This window comes from Xenopus tropicalis, chromosome 2 (assembly GCF_000004195.4).
Source record: "Xenopus tropicalis strain Nigerian chromosome 2, UCB_Xtro_10.0, whole genome shotgun sequence".
Taxonomy (NCBI): domain Eukaryota; kingdom Metazoa; phylum Chordata; class Amphibia; order Anura; family Pipidae; genus Xenopus; species Xenopus tropicalis.
The window spans coordinates 42,428,757-42,442,097 of record NC_030678.2 but is presented as its reverse complement, the minus strand read 5'-3'; the positions used below and the strand labels follow the sequence as shown (position 1 = coordinate 42,442,097).

At 42.1% G+C, this 13,341-nt stretch overlaps 1 protein-coding gene across 1 annotated transcript; it reads left to right on the top strand.

The window, feature by feature from the left end:
* The first annotated feature begins 469 nt into the window (after positions 1-469).
* cldn4 (claudin 4) lies at positions 470-2,803 on the top strand. The gene is given in 1 exon segment (NM_001016663.2): positions 470-2,803. A coding segment is annotated over 1 exon segment (630 nt). The 5' UTR covers positions 470-509; the 3' UTR covers positions 1,140-2,803.
* Positions 2,804-13,341: the final 10,538 nt, after the last annotated feature.

The following is a 13,341-nucleotide window of genomic DNA, read 5'->3' as shown; positions in this document are numbered from 1 at the left end:
GAGCACATGATTATGCTGCAGAGGTAATTGAAACTGGAAAAGTAAAACACCGGTGTCATCTATAAATACCCTGTCATGTCAGTGTGTGTCAGTAAAGATGAGCAATAGTTTCAGACTGTTTGCCACTAGCGATTCCCGGTAGGACGCCCCTCCCTGTGACAGACACCAATACGGCGGGCTAAGGCTTTCTCAGGTGCAAGTGTCTCTAAGAGCAAGTCTGAGGGAAATGTCACTGATTTACTACACTGAATTGCACAAATCCGCGCATTGTGGCTGGCAAAACAGCAGCGGGGAGGGGAGGGTGGATGAAACCACTTTTGTTGTCCCGTAACAGGGAATCCGGCCAGACAAGTTTCATAGCTCTCGGTGAGTTTCTGTGCGATGGGGAGGCCCCGCCCAGGGGCGCACAGGTGTATATCTGCTCCCGTTACACCTGAGGCTCATTCATACCGCAGATCAGCGCTCACACAGCAACTTTCTCTGCAAGAGCCAAGAGCAACAGCAGCGCAATGGCTTCTATGGGGCTTCAAGTCTTGGGCATCGCCCTGTCCGTCATCGGCTGGCTCGGCACTGTCATCTGCTGCGCTCTCCCTATGTGGAGGGTAACTGCCTTCATTGGCAACAACATCGTGGTAGCCCAGATCATCTGGGAGGGATTGTGGATGAACTGCGTGGTGCAAAGTACGGGGCAAATGCAGTGCAAAGTGTACGACTCTCTGCTGGCCCTTCCCCAGGATCTGCAGGCAGCCAGAGCCCTTGTCGTGATCGCAGTCATTGTGGCCGTGCTGGCGCTGCTAATGGCCATCATTGGGGGCAAGTGCACTAACTGCGTGGAGGATGAGTCTTCTAAAGCCAAGGTAATGATTGTGGCCGGCGTTGTGTTCATCGTGGCTGGAGTCCTTACCCTCATCCCAGTCTCCTGGTCTGCCAACAACATCATCCGAGACTTCTACAACCCGCTGGTGGTCGATGCGCAGAAGAGGGAATTGGGCGCATCTTTGTACATAGGCTGGGCAGCCGCTGCGCTCCTGATGCTCGGAGGGGCAATGCTGTGCTGCAACTGCCCACCAAGGGATCAGAAACCCTACTCTGCCAAGTACACCGCCGCTCGCTCCGGGGCAACCAGCAACTATGTCTGAGCGTCCATCCAAATTGGACTAAAGGACTTCATATTTAACCTTGAGCAGACATTTAATATACACTTTGCCATCTGCCGCAAAGTTTCATCACAAGCCAATACAGACTTTGTATGGACACATTTGGAGGACATTTCATCACTTTCTGACCTTTCCCTGAGGCAGAAGTTGCCCCAGCAATGGGGAAAGGGCAAGTGTAGCCCCAGCTGACAGTAAGGGCTGTCCCAAAGGGGTTAAAATGGAACTTCATGAAAAGCAATTGATCTACTGGGAGGGGTTGCATAGCATAGATTTTGGGGTTGGAGCCCATTACCTGTCTGGTCATTATTTACTTACTTTGTGCCTAAAGAAATTAGGCTATTGAGGCCATTATTTTGAAAAGGCAACACCAGATAACAGGCTCCCAGCACTACAGTTTGAAAATGTGCTGAACTACAGCAGGGCCTAATTGAAACATCTGTCATACAACTGCAGGCTTTTTCCAATTGAAATGGTGTGTGTCAGATGCATCAATAGTCGGCATCATTTGTATTTTCCTTTGGGCACTGAAGTAATACATCTGCCTCTAATATTGGATATCCTTAGGTTCTAGAGTTAGGGAACATTATATTTTAACTGTTCAGGTCAAACTCAGGGAATAGGCTACTTTACAGCATTGTTTCTCAAACTCTTGGGCTGGCTGAACATGGGGGGAAGGTTTGGGGAGAATGGCTATTTATTCTCCTAGGTACTTCTCGAAGTCTATTGCGAAGGTCACCCAGTGGGTTTGGAGGCATAAACTAATGTTAAAAATCAATGTTTTCCTATATCTGTTATTTTTATGGGCTAAAGGAGGGCCCTCCCTAAGTACTGGACACAAAAGGGTTAGGGTTGAACTTAGTCAGAAAACCACTTGTGCTAGAATGACTAAGATGGGCTATGAAAAGGTTAATGTGAGTGTTGGGGATTTTTTTTTTTTTTTTTTTTTTTTTTATCCGCTTGAGCTCTAAACTGTTTTTTTGCTTTTATTAACTGGTCAGACATGGAAATATGCATACCAATAATACATAGTATGCATCTGGAACATGCCCCAGTTAATTAACCACCTTGCACTATTAACTGCACTGCAGAGCCTGGGCCCTTACAGCTGCTAAACTACAGCTTCCAGGGTCTGCTGGAAATGAAATTCACCCACAGGAGGGGTTTGGGTTGGGCAGCCTTGCACTAGGGACCTTCCTATATTTGAGCAAGTAGTCTGTATAATTCTGTGTAAACTTCTAGTTTGCTTGTTCCATCATTTTTCCTTCCATGTCATTGTCTAAATAATAAACCTGCTGAGCAGCATTTGTGCATCTGAACACACCTGCGCCTACCCTTCTATTTAGATAATTGCACCATTTAACCCTCTGGGTGTGTCGGGACTCCAGACTCGCCCATCACCAATGTGTAGCCTTCCCTTTTGCTTGTTCTCTTGTTTAATCCTGTATCATCGCCATAAACAAAGCAAAGAAAAACGATTGCTGATTTTTATTGGCTGCACCTCACATAGCTTTGTAAAATCGTATATGTTTTTAGCAGAACAGAGCCAAGTATGTTTATTTTATTTTTAAGCCTTATATTTTTTTATGTATTTTTCATGATTGATGCTGTTCTAAGTAACCTGTTTTCTAAAATAAATATGAAACGGATGACTTGAATTTCTGTTGGTTTTTCTGGTGACTTGGGTTTCATGGGTGGGGGGAAGAAATAAATGTTAGAGTTGTTACAAACTGGGTATGTTTCTAACATTTGTAGCGCTAATATGCCCATGAAATCCTCATGCTAAATGACCAATATAAATTGAATAGGCATAGAATAACCACTACTCCATGTTACAAGTCAGAAATGAGTGCACATAAGGCTGATGCCACATGTGGCGTTTTTCCGCTGCGTATTTTCTAATTCTCTCGGCGGCTGAAAACGCCTGATATCATCATCCATAGAAATAACTTGAAAAGACGCAAAGTAAACCACACAATGCGGAAATACGCTAGAAAACGCCTTAGCACGGATTTTTCAAGCGTTGGCCAAAATATGCCAGTATTTGCAAAGCAAGCTATTCCTATGTATACGCAAATGCAGCTGCCAGACCTAGCGGAAATACGCAGCATTTTTTGCTATTTCCCACTATTAGCACCATGGAAACGGGATTTGCTTATGTCACCAGTACTAGGCTGAAAAACGCCATAGTCTCAGGCTGTGTGGCTTGTGCGGCGTTTTTAGGCTGAGAAAAAACGCAGCGGAAAAACGCCACGTGTGGCATCAGCCTAAAGGGAAAAACATACAGGCTTTAGGAGTCCAAAGCTATAATTGTGCAAATATATTTCTCAAATTTTTAGCTTTGGTACCCAAATTGCAATGTTTTTACCCAATATGCATTGCAGGAATCTACAATTTTAAATGCTAGTGGTGGTAATGCTTATAACTGGGATCCCCAACCTTTTATACCCGTGAGCCACATTTAAATGGGAAAAAGTGTTGGGGGTGCCAATAAGAGCTATAATTGGCTATTTAATAGCCCCTATGTAGACTGACAGCCTACAGAAGGCTGTGTTACACTGGGTTCTTATGCAACCAAAACTTGCCTCCTTACCAGAAATTCAAAAATAAGCACCTGCTTTGAGGCCACTGAGAGCAACATCCAAGGGGTTGGTGAACAACATGTTGCTCCTGAGCCACTGGTTGGGGAACTCTGGCTTACAACTAACACTGAATCTATTAGATTATTGTAATAATTATTTCTAAATTAATCTTTAGAGCTTCTCATTTTTAAAGAAAAAAAAATCTAGGTCTTTAGGCTAATGCCACATGGGTGTATTCTCGGCAAGTTGAAAAATGCTTGCTGAGACTACACCTACTACTGTAAATTTCGCCTAGCTTGTGCCTGCACCCGAATGAATGGAATACGCTCTGGTGTAGGCACATGTAGTCGATATCCGCCAAAAAACGTGCAATTTTATATTTTCTGGGGAATTTTATATTTTCTGGGGATATTGGCTACATGTGCCTGCTCCCAAGCGTATTTCATTCATTCGGGTGCAGGCACAGGTAGGAGCATATGGTGCTATTTTCGGCAATCGTTTTTTCGGCTTGCCAATAATATACGCCATATGCTAAGTGTGGCATTAGCCTTAGGGACTTGCACCTGTAGCCTTTTGCAGTTCTAAAAATTCCAGTTGCCAGGCCAGCTGCATTCTAAAGGTGGCCATACATAGTAAGATTTATTTGTTTGGTGAGCAAATCTTTCCCCCAATATGCCTACCTTGGGTGGGTGATATCGTGGTGATTGCTTGGCCCTAGTGCCAAGCTATTGCATTGCAATAAAGGGGATAGGAAAATGCGAGTAACGCATCTGAAAAATCAAGCCTGTCCGGTTGACATGTGGCCAATTTTTTAGCCAGATATTGGTCAGGGAGGCATGTTGGAGGGCCCCATTCACAGGCAGATAACCTGCCAAGTCGGTCTTAAGGACCCAAATCTGCAGCTGAAATTTTCCCATGTATGGGTATTCTAGGATAAACAGTTTATGCAAGGGGAAAGAAATTGGACACTGGGATTTATTCATAGAAGCACCTGGGTGTTATAGGTAACTGCCCTAGTGAAATGTTTGGCAAATTAACCCTAGAGATGCTAGGGTTTCCCAATCAGAAAAGCACCTGTGACAAGGGCATTAATCAAATGAGCACAAAGTTTCCTTATTATAAATATTCATACATACATATTTAACTCAGAAACAAGTTTGGACTTGGAAGTTCTTCTTATGTTCTGTTATAGGTGTAATGTATCACCATAATTTTTTTTTCCCTGATACGCAGCATAATCACCCCCATGGAAGTTTGGTCTGTGATTTCTTCTGCTGCCTGGCTTTGCCTTCTTGCTTTCGTGCTTGGCACTTGTCCTACTTGTAATATTGATCTTGCCTGTTTAATAATGTTCTCTTCCTAAGTATGTGTGATTTACAATGAATAAGGCATATATATAGCACAATAACATTCTTTGTTATGCCATCAGGCCACTTCAGAATAATTTAATATGTATTTTATTTAATTAAGTCTAAGTAGAACTGGGATGAGTGATGAAATATTTTCAAGGTTATGAAGCAAGTCCAGTACTTATCAATACTAACTATTGTATATCATGACCTGGAAGAATGAGTGCCTCTATGGCATACTGTGGGATCCCGAGCCTAAATACAATGGGCAATGGCCAATCACAGGACATATGCTGGGGAGAGGGACTGAGTGGGTTAAGGTGGCCATACATGCACCAATATTATCATACAAAATTATGTTTTGTACAATATTTGGTGTGTGTATGTTGGGAGAAGGGGCAACTGATATTGGCAAATTCCTTGGATAACGGTTGTCGCGTTGATCGGACGGGGCAGAAAATTTTAATCGGGTGCCTTTGAAGGTGTCCAAACAAAGGCAAGCTTTTAGCACTGTATTATCAGGTAGGCATAGAATTCTTTTGTTTCTAGCTCTGAATGTTTAGGAAAGATCATAATTGTAATGTGTATGGCCACCATTAGTATCTGTTCTTCTAATCTGCAGGCAGCCACAGGGACTGCTCCACACTAGTTATGCCACTTTTCAAAGAAATTTATTGCATAGGTGTTCAGATTTGCTGTGGAGTACTTGAGAAGTAATGTGCCCCTGCCGAAAAAGTTATCAAGACAGGGGCTGATTTCTAGATTCCAATAAAATTCCATTGTCTACTTCAAGTGAAGAAGATTTTTCACAAAGGGTTAAAATTCAAATTTAGTGCTCATTCGGACCCTCAGTTGGCAGCAGTTGTTTATATGGTACTACTGGGCCAAGTAAAAGCCAACAAAAAGAACATAGAAAATCACAAATAAGCAAAGGCTTCTTAACACAATGTTGGATTCCTAGGAGGCTGTTTATAAGTGACTGTGACCAAGGGAAAGGTCAAGCTACAGACCAGTTGCTTGTGGATCTGCTGTTTGCACTGTAAACTCTGTTGTGAATTCCAAGAACTATAACACTAAATTTCTATGGCCACTGGGTGATGAGCAGTGGGCTAGAATGCTATATTTGCTGTTATAGCTAATCAATATGAGCCTAACTGGGAGTTTCGGGTGCTGTCATTGTTCTACCTGCCCATCCCTAGCCACTTGTAAGTCATAGTTTTCTCTGCATGTTTTGCTTTCTTTTCACCAGAGCAACCTACACTGCACACGGCCAAATCAGAGGGTTTAGCCATACACGTGGCCCTGGGCGAAAAATTTCCCAAACTTGAAAAAAGAAACTTTTTTTTACAGTATCATACTCCATTTCAAAATAATGTCCTGTTTCATTAGTCATGATAAGCAGGGGAGTATCCTGGAATTGATTTGAGATGTATTGTGTGAACTGGATAATTATTTAAAAGCTGCATACATATTTGGGATCAATGATTCTTACCAAATTGAGGTAAGGTGGCCATACACCTTAATCCGCTTTTTACCCTATACACCCACCTTGTGATAGCCAATAAGGGGCTTACTTTGGCTGTCAGGCCAAACAATCAGATCATAATAGGTGCCCGTGCAGGCTATTGTGAGAGGATTGCATCAACTAGCCTTGTGGTCTTGGCCCTGACAGTATTTTAAAACCTAATAGATATCTGATTTCAGCCACCATCTATAAGAGACCATCAGATATGGCCCATACATATTCAGATAAGCTGCTGACTTGGTCTAAAGGGGCTTAATCAGAATGTTTTTAATCATAACAGTTTCACGTAGTCAGATCAGCAGTCCTTCTTGGCTCCACTTAAGGCACATCTAAACTTAGGTCCACCAAGGATATTAACCAGGACAGCTTTATTTGAGGTGTACATTAATATCATTTTTAAGAATAATAGCTCATGTATTATAAAAGCTCCTCATGATATACAGTATTTGGGTATCCATGGAATACTAGCCAAGTGTCTGATAGAAAAGCCCTAATATTTAAGCTGTTTGCTGGCACCTTGCAAATAGAGTAAGGTAGGTTTGGAGTAACAGTTCAGACCGTGGAGAAACCCAGTGCAGACTGAGAAGAAAGTGTATGGAAAAAATAATGCAAGTCAGTGGGCAGGGCCATTTCACAGGTCAGCAGATCTGGGTTGGGAGTGGGTCTGCCCAACTAGATGTACACCATTTCATTTTCTATTCCCTTTTAAAATATTTGAATATATTTTGCAGTCTCAGCACTGTCTTTAACCTAACTGTGTGGTTGTGGAGGATAGGAAAAAACGTAGTTTTATAGTGTCAGCTCCTATGTTTCTTCCCCAATTACCTGCTCACTCTAATCCCGCTTCTGATGCACGGATACTGCATTTCTCGTCAATACTGTGACGCAAAGACAGGGGCACTGCTGCCATTAGGCAAGTTGAGACACTCACCTCAGGCAGTAGTGCCCCTCATGTTACCAGGGTTGGCAAAAAATTATGATTTTTAAAACTGCATATGGGCTCCTCAAGTGCAGAAAGTGCTATGGCGCTGTTGCTCCCTAGGCATGTGACAAAGCTGGCTACCCCTAGCTCCGGCTTTATGTGAAGGCAGTTACTGACACTTTTCAGTCAATGCTCTGCCTGTGCCATGGGCCTAAAGAGATCAGTCCAATAAAATTTGTTGGCACAAAATGGATTGCTTGTGATAAAGCCACTACTCACTAGATTGGAATTACAGGTGAGCAATTTTGAATGCTTGGAACTTGGAGCATTCTGAAATTTGAATCACCATATCTTAAAAATGATAACATAGTTCCCATCAAGAATAAGGCACTGTTTCATTATTACAGAGAAAAAGGAAATCATTAAAAACAAGATAACTCTTTGCTTAAAGTGGACTCTATGGCAAATGGCCTTTCCTCATTTGAGCCTACTCTGCATACTGGATTCTGGAATACAGAAGCCATTCCTGTAGTGTTTTTCACATAGCAACAAAGCTTGCCAATGATTTGGGTGTTTTCTTCAAGAGGCAGCAGAAGCGGAATGATTCACATGCAACACCATTTCTAGAAAATGATTTGTGGCAGCACAGAACCGGTTTATTAGCAAGGCAAAATGTCTATATAACAACAGAAGCCACCAATCCCATGGCGTGGAACATATGCAGTGTTTATAGATTTGTTTGCCAAACACCTACGGCATTCTGTGTACAATCAACATTGTGTTCAGCTTCATTCTGCCAAGAATATTGTGTAAAACAGCTCAGTGTGGCCAGTGAATGCACAAGCTATACTCACTGGAATGCAGATGAACTTGTTAGACAAAAAACACCCCCTTACACAGGCTTGTAAAGGACAAGAAGCACATTAACAAGAAAAGTCTTTACACTATACAGTATACATTTGAATATACCATAGTTCTGGGGCACCTGGGGCCCAACAGAGAAACTTATCTCAGGGGCCCCCAGGCATGGGTGGTGACATCAGGGGTGGGCCAAGCCGGCCAGGCGCCCTAGGCAACCTGGTTGGCCACCTCGCCCTAGGCAACCCAGTCAGCCACCTTGCCCCCACCATGTAATGACAAGCGACAAGGGCAATGACAAAAAACGCAGACTATGGGTAGAAAGGAGAGGCTCCTGCCTGGCGCCCCCCAATCGTTGTGCTCTAGGCAGCTGCCTCCTCTGCCTACCCCTAGTTCCGGCCCTGGGTGACATTATGAGGGATGGCTCCCATGGGAAAGGTGCGCAGAAGAATTCTTGGAGCAGTGGCCTGCAGGAATAAAGGCAGTGACAAATGGAGCTACTTGTCGCAGCTACAAAATATACAGTACTTGTTTTATTGTGTGTTTTAGCAGAGACAATACTCAGTATTGTCTAAGGCAGGGAAGCTGGCTACAAGTAGCACCATGTGTCATAGCTCTAAAAGCAAGCTGGCAAAGGCAGATTGGAGGAGCAGCATCTTATCAGGGGAATTAGGTGGTGGCACATCTTGGTAAAAAGGGTCAGTCAGATGATGCCAGGGTACAACAACCAGTCAGACCTCTACATCACTCTAGTTTTCAGAGTGCCTCTAGCACTTGTCAAATATTAATTTTCAAGTCTATGAAAGTCTGCATGCTTAAGATACTAAAAAATGTAGAACATAAAGTAAAGTAGCCCTTACGTGCCATTACGTTTTTGTATGAGTGCAATATGATGACAACTAATTGAGGCTAACTAGGCTGCTTAACTATTCCTGAGGGCAGCTTTCTGCTGTCACTTTTTTAAGGGGCAGTTCACCTTAATAAACCCTATTATTTTCAAATTGTGCACCGCTATTAATGCATATTTTTTAGTTGTTTTCTTTTTTTTATTCATGTTTCTAAAATTTTTCTAAACTAATTTGTTTTTTTTCTAATGTTTTTAGTAGCAGCTTCAGTTCCACAAGTCTTTAAATGTTTAAGTTTAATACTTAGTTAATACATTTCACAAACATTAAAGCAACAGCAGAACCTAGGGGCGTACTTATGTCAGAATTCAATGACATGAAATGCCTTATTATTTCACATTTTATCCAGGAAGCCTCTGGGGTCTTTCTTAGTTACCATGCAATCAGCGCACCCCTTGGGTAAAGGAGTGTCCTTGTTTTGTTCAGCAACACAAAATGTAATTGTTTTCCATAATCATAATTGTCACCATAAGGACAATGACAAACAGTGCCATAAAATACCCTGCCATAGGCAATACCGGGAATTGTCTCTGCTAAAACACAAAAATCGTGTAATGGCACAAAAATGCATAAAAAGGCATTTTTGAGTGATTACGTGATTTCAGTGTTATGGTAGAGACAAATCCCAGTATTGTCTATGGCAGGGTATTTTGCACTGTGTGTCATTGCCCTAATCTATCATTGTACCAGCACTGACAGTATTGGTTTGTGGGATTCACAACATTTCTTGTTGCTGTAATACTTTGGGTTGCATGTGTTCAGGCACATACCATCCTGCTATCCAGGCTTCCAGATAGGGTTGCCACCTGGCTGGTATTTTACTGGCATGGCTGGTAAAAATGTTGCTTGGTGCCAATGTAATCAATAGGGAATTAATATACAAATATAGAAAGGCGGGTATTTTATTCCAGAAAAGGTGGCAACCCTTCTTTCAGAAATCATGGGAATCTGAAGTTCTCGTCACTAACCTGGGGATAAATATCACCAGTGATGCTACCCATAGCAGCCAATCACATCTTTCCTTTTGTTTTCTAACTTGCAGGTGTTGATTGGTTGCTAAGAGAAACTTGACCAGTGATATATATCTCCAATGTTATTAAGCATGCCCTAAAGCAGTGATCCCCAACCAGTGGCTCTGGGGCAACATGTTGCTTACCAACCCCTTGAATGTTGCTCTCAGTGCCCCCAAACCAAGTGGTTATTTTTGAATTCCTGACTTGGTGGCAAGTTTTGGTTGAATAAAAACAAAATTTTCTACCAAATAAAGCCCCCTGTAATCTGATAGAGCATAGAGGCTGCCTAATAGCCAATCTTAGCCCTTATTTGGCACCTCCATGAACTTTTATGATGCTTGTGTTGCTCTCCAAGACTTTTTACATTTGACTGTGGCTCACGAGTAAGGAAGGTTGGGGACCCCTGCCCTAAAGGAAAACTGCCATTTTAAAGGATGTCTGTAGCAGATATTTTAACAGATCTGCTTAACCAATAGGAACCGGTTTATTAACTATTTACAAAGTGCAAAAAAGGGCATTTTTTTGTAATATTCTTTCTCAGCATTTCAGCCTATTTGCTGGCTCTGAATTATCTGTATTAGTTCCATATTAGTCATAAATTGTATTGGCATTGATATGGGTGTTCCAGAGCATGCAGTACCACAAACTTTGTTTGCATGTAATTAAACTGCTACAGCATGCAAAGGGGAACCTGTATTTTTACCTCATGTTCAAGGCAGGCGGAGAGTACAGGGCCCCATGTGCCTTAGCGTGCTGCACCTTGCATTTGGACAGAGCTGTCAACTCCCAGCTCTAGAGAGCCAAGTGTTGAGAAAAGCGCTTCTCGGCCCCCAGCACCCCAGTCTCATTTACTGTATTTGCAAAGAAAACAATATCTAACGTGAACAGGTGACATGCAATATTTGTTAATCTAAATAGTGTCTGTGAAGAAGCTACTGCCATCTATAAGGCCTCTAGTCCACTCAGATATACTGTACAAGCACACCTCTACAGAGAAACGGACCTTACGGTTTGGGTGAGAAAAAAATGTTGGTGTAGATAATAAAATGAAAATATAGGTTTTTTTTTTGTTTGAAAAAGGTATTTGGATGCATTGCAAAAATTGGAAATATAAATGGCAGATGTATTCAGTGTAGATAAATGTATGTATGTATGTATGTATGTATGTATATCTTTGTTTATAAAGTGCTACTTATGTACGCAGCGCTGTACAGTAGAATACACTAATGCAAACAGGGGGTTGTTGAGATAATAATAGATAAATAGAGTATAAATATATTTTTATTTATATAAATAAAGTGTAACAAAAAATACAGATAAATACAAGATAAATATAGTTGCAATAAGTTAAGAGTCAAAGACACAAGAGGATGGAGGTCCCTGCATCCTAGAGCTTACAATCTATATGATATCTATATGATATACAGATAAATGATAAATCAATGTAGGCTCATATATATTTTTAAGAGTGTACATAGCCTAGGAATACTAGTGGACAATAGATAAAGCAAATGTTTCAGTGGCAAAGTTGAATATATTCTTAGCTTACATAAATGGGACTATAAATGCGACAGAAACAATAGTTTTGTTCTTGTAAATGGCTGATTAAACATTTACCTTGAACACTGGATTTAGCTTGGTGGGCAGTTATAAGCACACAGGCATTTGAGTTATGAGGAAAGTCTTGTTCAACAGGTTTTTCTTTCCTAAAGAAAAAATGTGCATGTCTACATCTGGGGTCAGTGCAAGAATATCTCAGGAGTGCTCTTTATTTCAGGAACTATCATGTGACACAGGGCCGTCCCTTGCAACTGGAGCAAATGATATTTTAAAGAACAGAATCTCTATTTTCTGAAAATGGATATGTTGTTAGACTCTCATGAAAGGCTTTGAGAGTATTCCCTCCACTAATAGTGCAATTATTTATCATGGCGCAATGCTCCCAGGCGTAGCACCATCTAAACAGTCTCTAAAATTTGTAAAAAGGAGCAAAAAGCACTGACAAGTAATGCTAATTATGTGCTTTGTTTATTAAGCCAGTGTACAACATATTAAGGAGTTGGTAGCTCCCTTTGTCAGGTTTATGAAGTGATGCTGCAACCACACATGGTGAATTCTCTGCCTGTGTCCTGCTTGAGTATGCCGTCCTATGCCAAAATCAGTTCCTCGTGCCTGCACCCAAGCTGATGCACTCTCCTTCTAAAAGTGAGTTTGCAGGAAGTGGGGGGCAAGGGCACATGAAGCGTATGAATGGCCTCTTTCTGTCTTCGTTTTATAGCCAGACAGAGTGAAATCGATATGCTCCTGTATGCTCAGGGTCTGACTGGGGTGTCTTGGGCCCACCGGGACTGCGCCCTGGGGGCCCCCACACCAGTCACAATTTAAAACCACTGTGTTCCATACATACTCCTTGTGGCCACAATGGGGTGGAAATTCAATGGCACCTGCACTTGGCGGAGGGAGCAGGCCTGGGTCAGCGGGGGCCACAGGGGCCAAGGCCCATCTGGTTTTTCCTAGTGCCTCACTGGACCAGTCTGACTTGCTTCTGGATTTAGCTGCACTGACAGGCACAACTTTAACCGGAGTGTAGCTACACAGAGCAGAATTGAGATCACCCCCAAAAACATGAAAGTATATGTGAAGCTACACTCAGGCTGACGCTGTGCCTACCATTGCAGCTGGAAGTGTATAGGAGTGGATCCGCTTCATTCCGCCTGGCTGCAAGGCGCAAATGGAGAGGAGCATGTCATATATATATATAAACTTCATGTGCCCTTGCCCTAATGAAGTTTAAAAAAGCAGAGAAGAAGGACCTTTACAACAATGAATAGGAGAAAACAACTTGTGCTTCATCTTATCATTTCTGTAACACAGCACAAAAAAAAACAAGGAGAAGAATTGAGCTCAAATGTATTGCCCTAAATTTCAGTTTCAAACCCGCTGTCCTCATAGAGTCATAATATACTATCCGCGCAAGACGGGTAGCAAATGCATTGCCCAACACTTCTGAGAACAGGAAGAAACATAAGAACA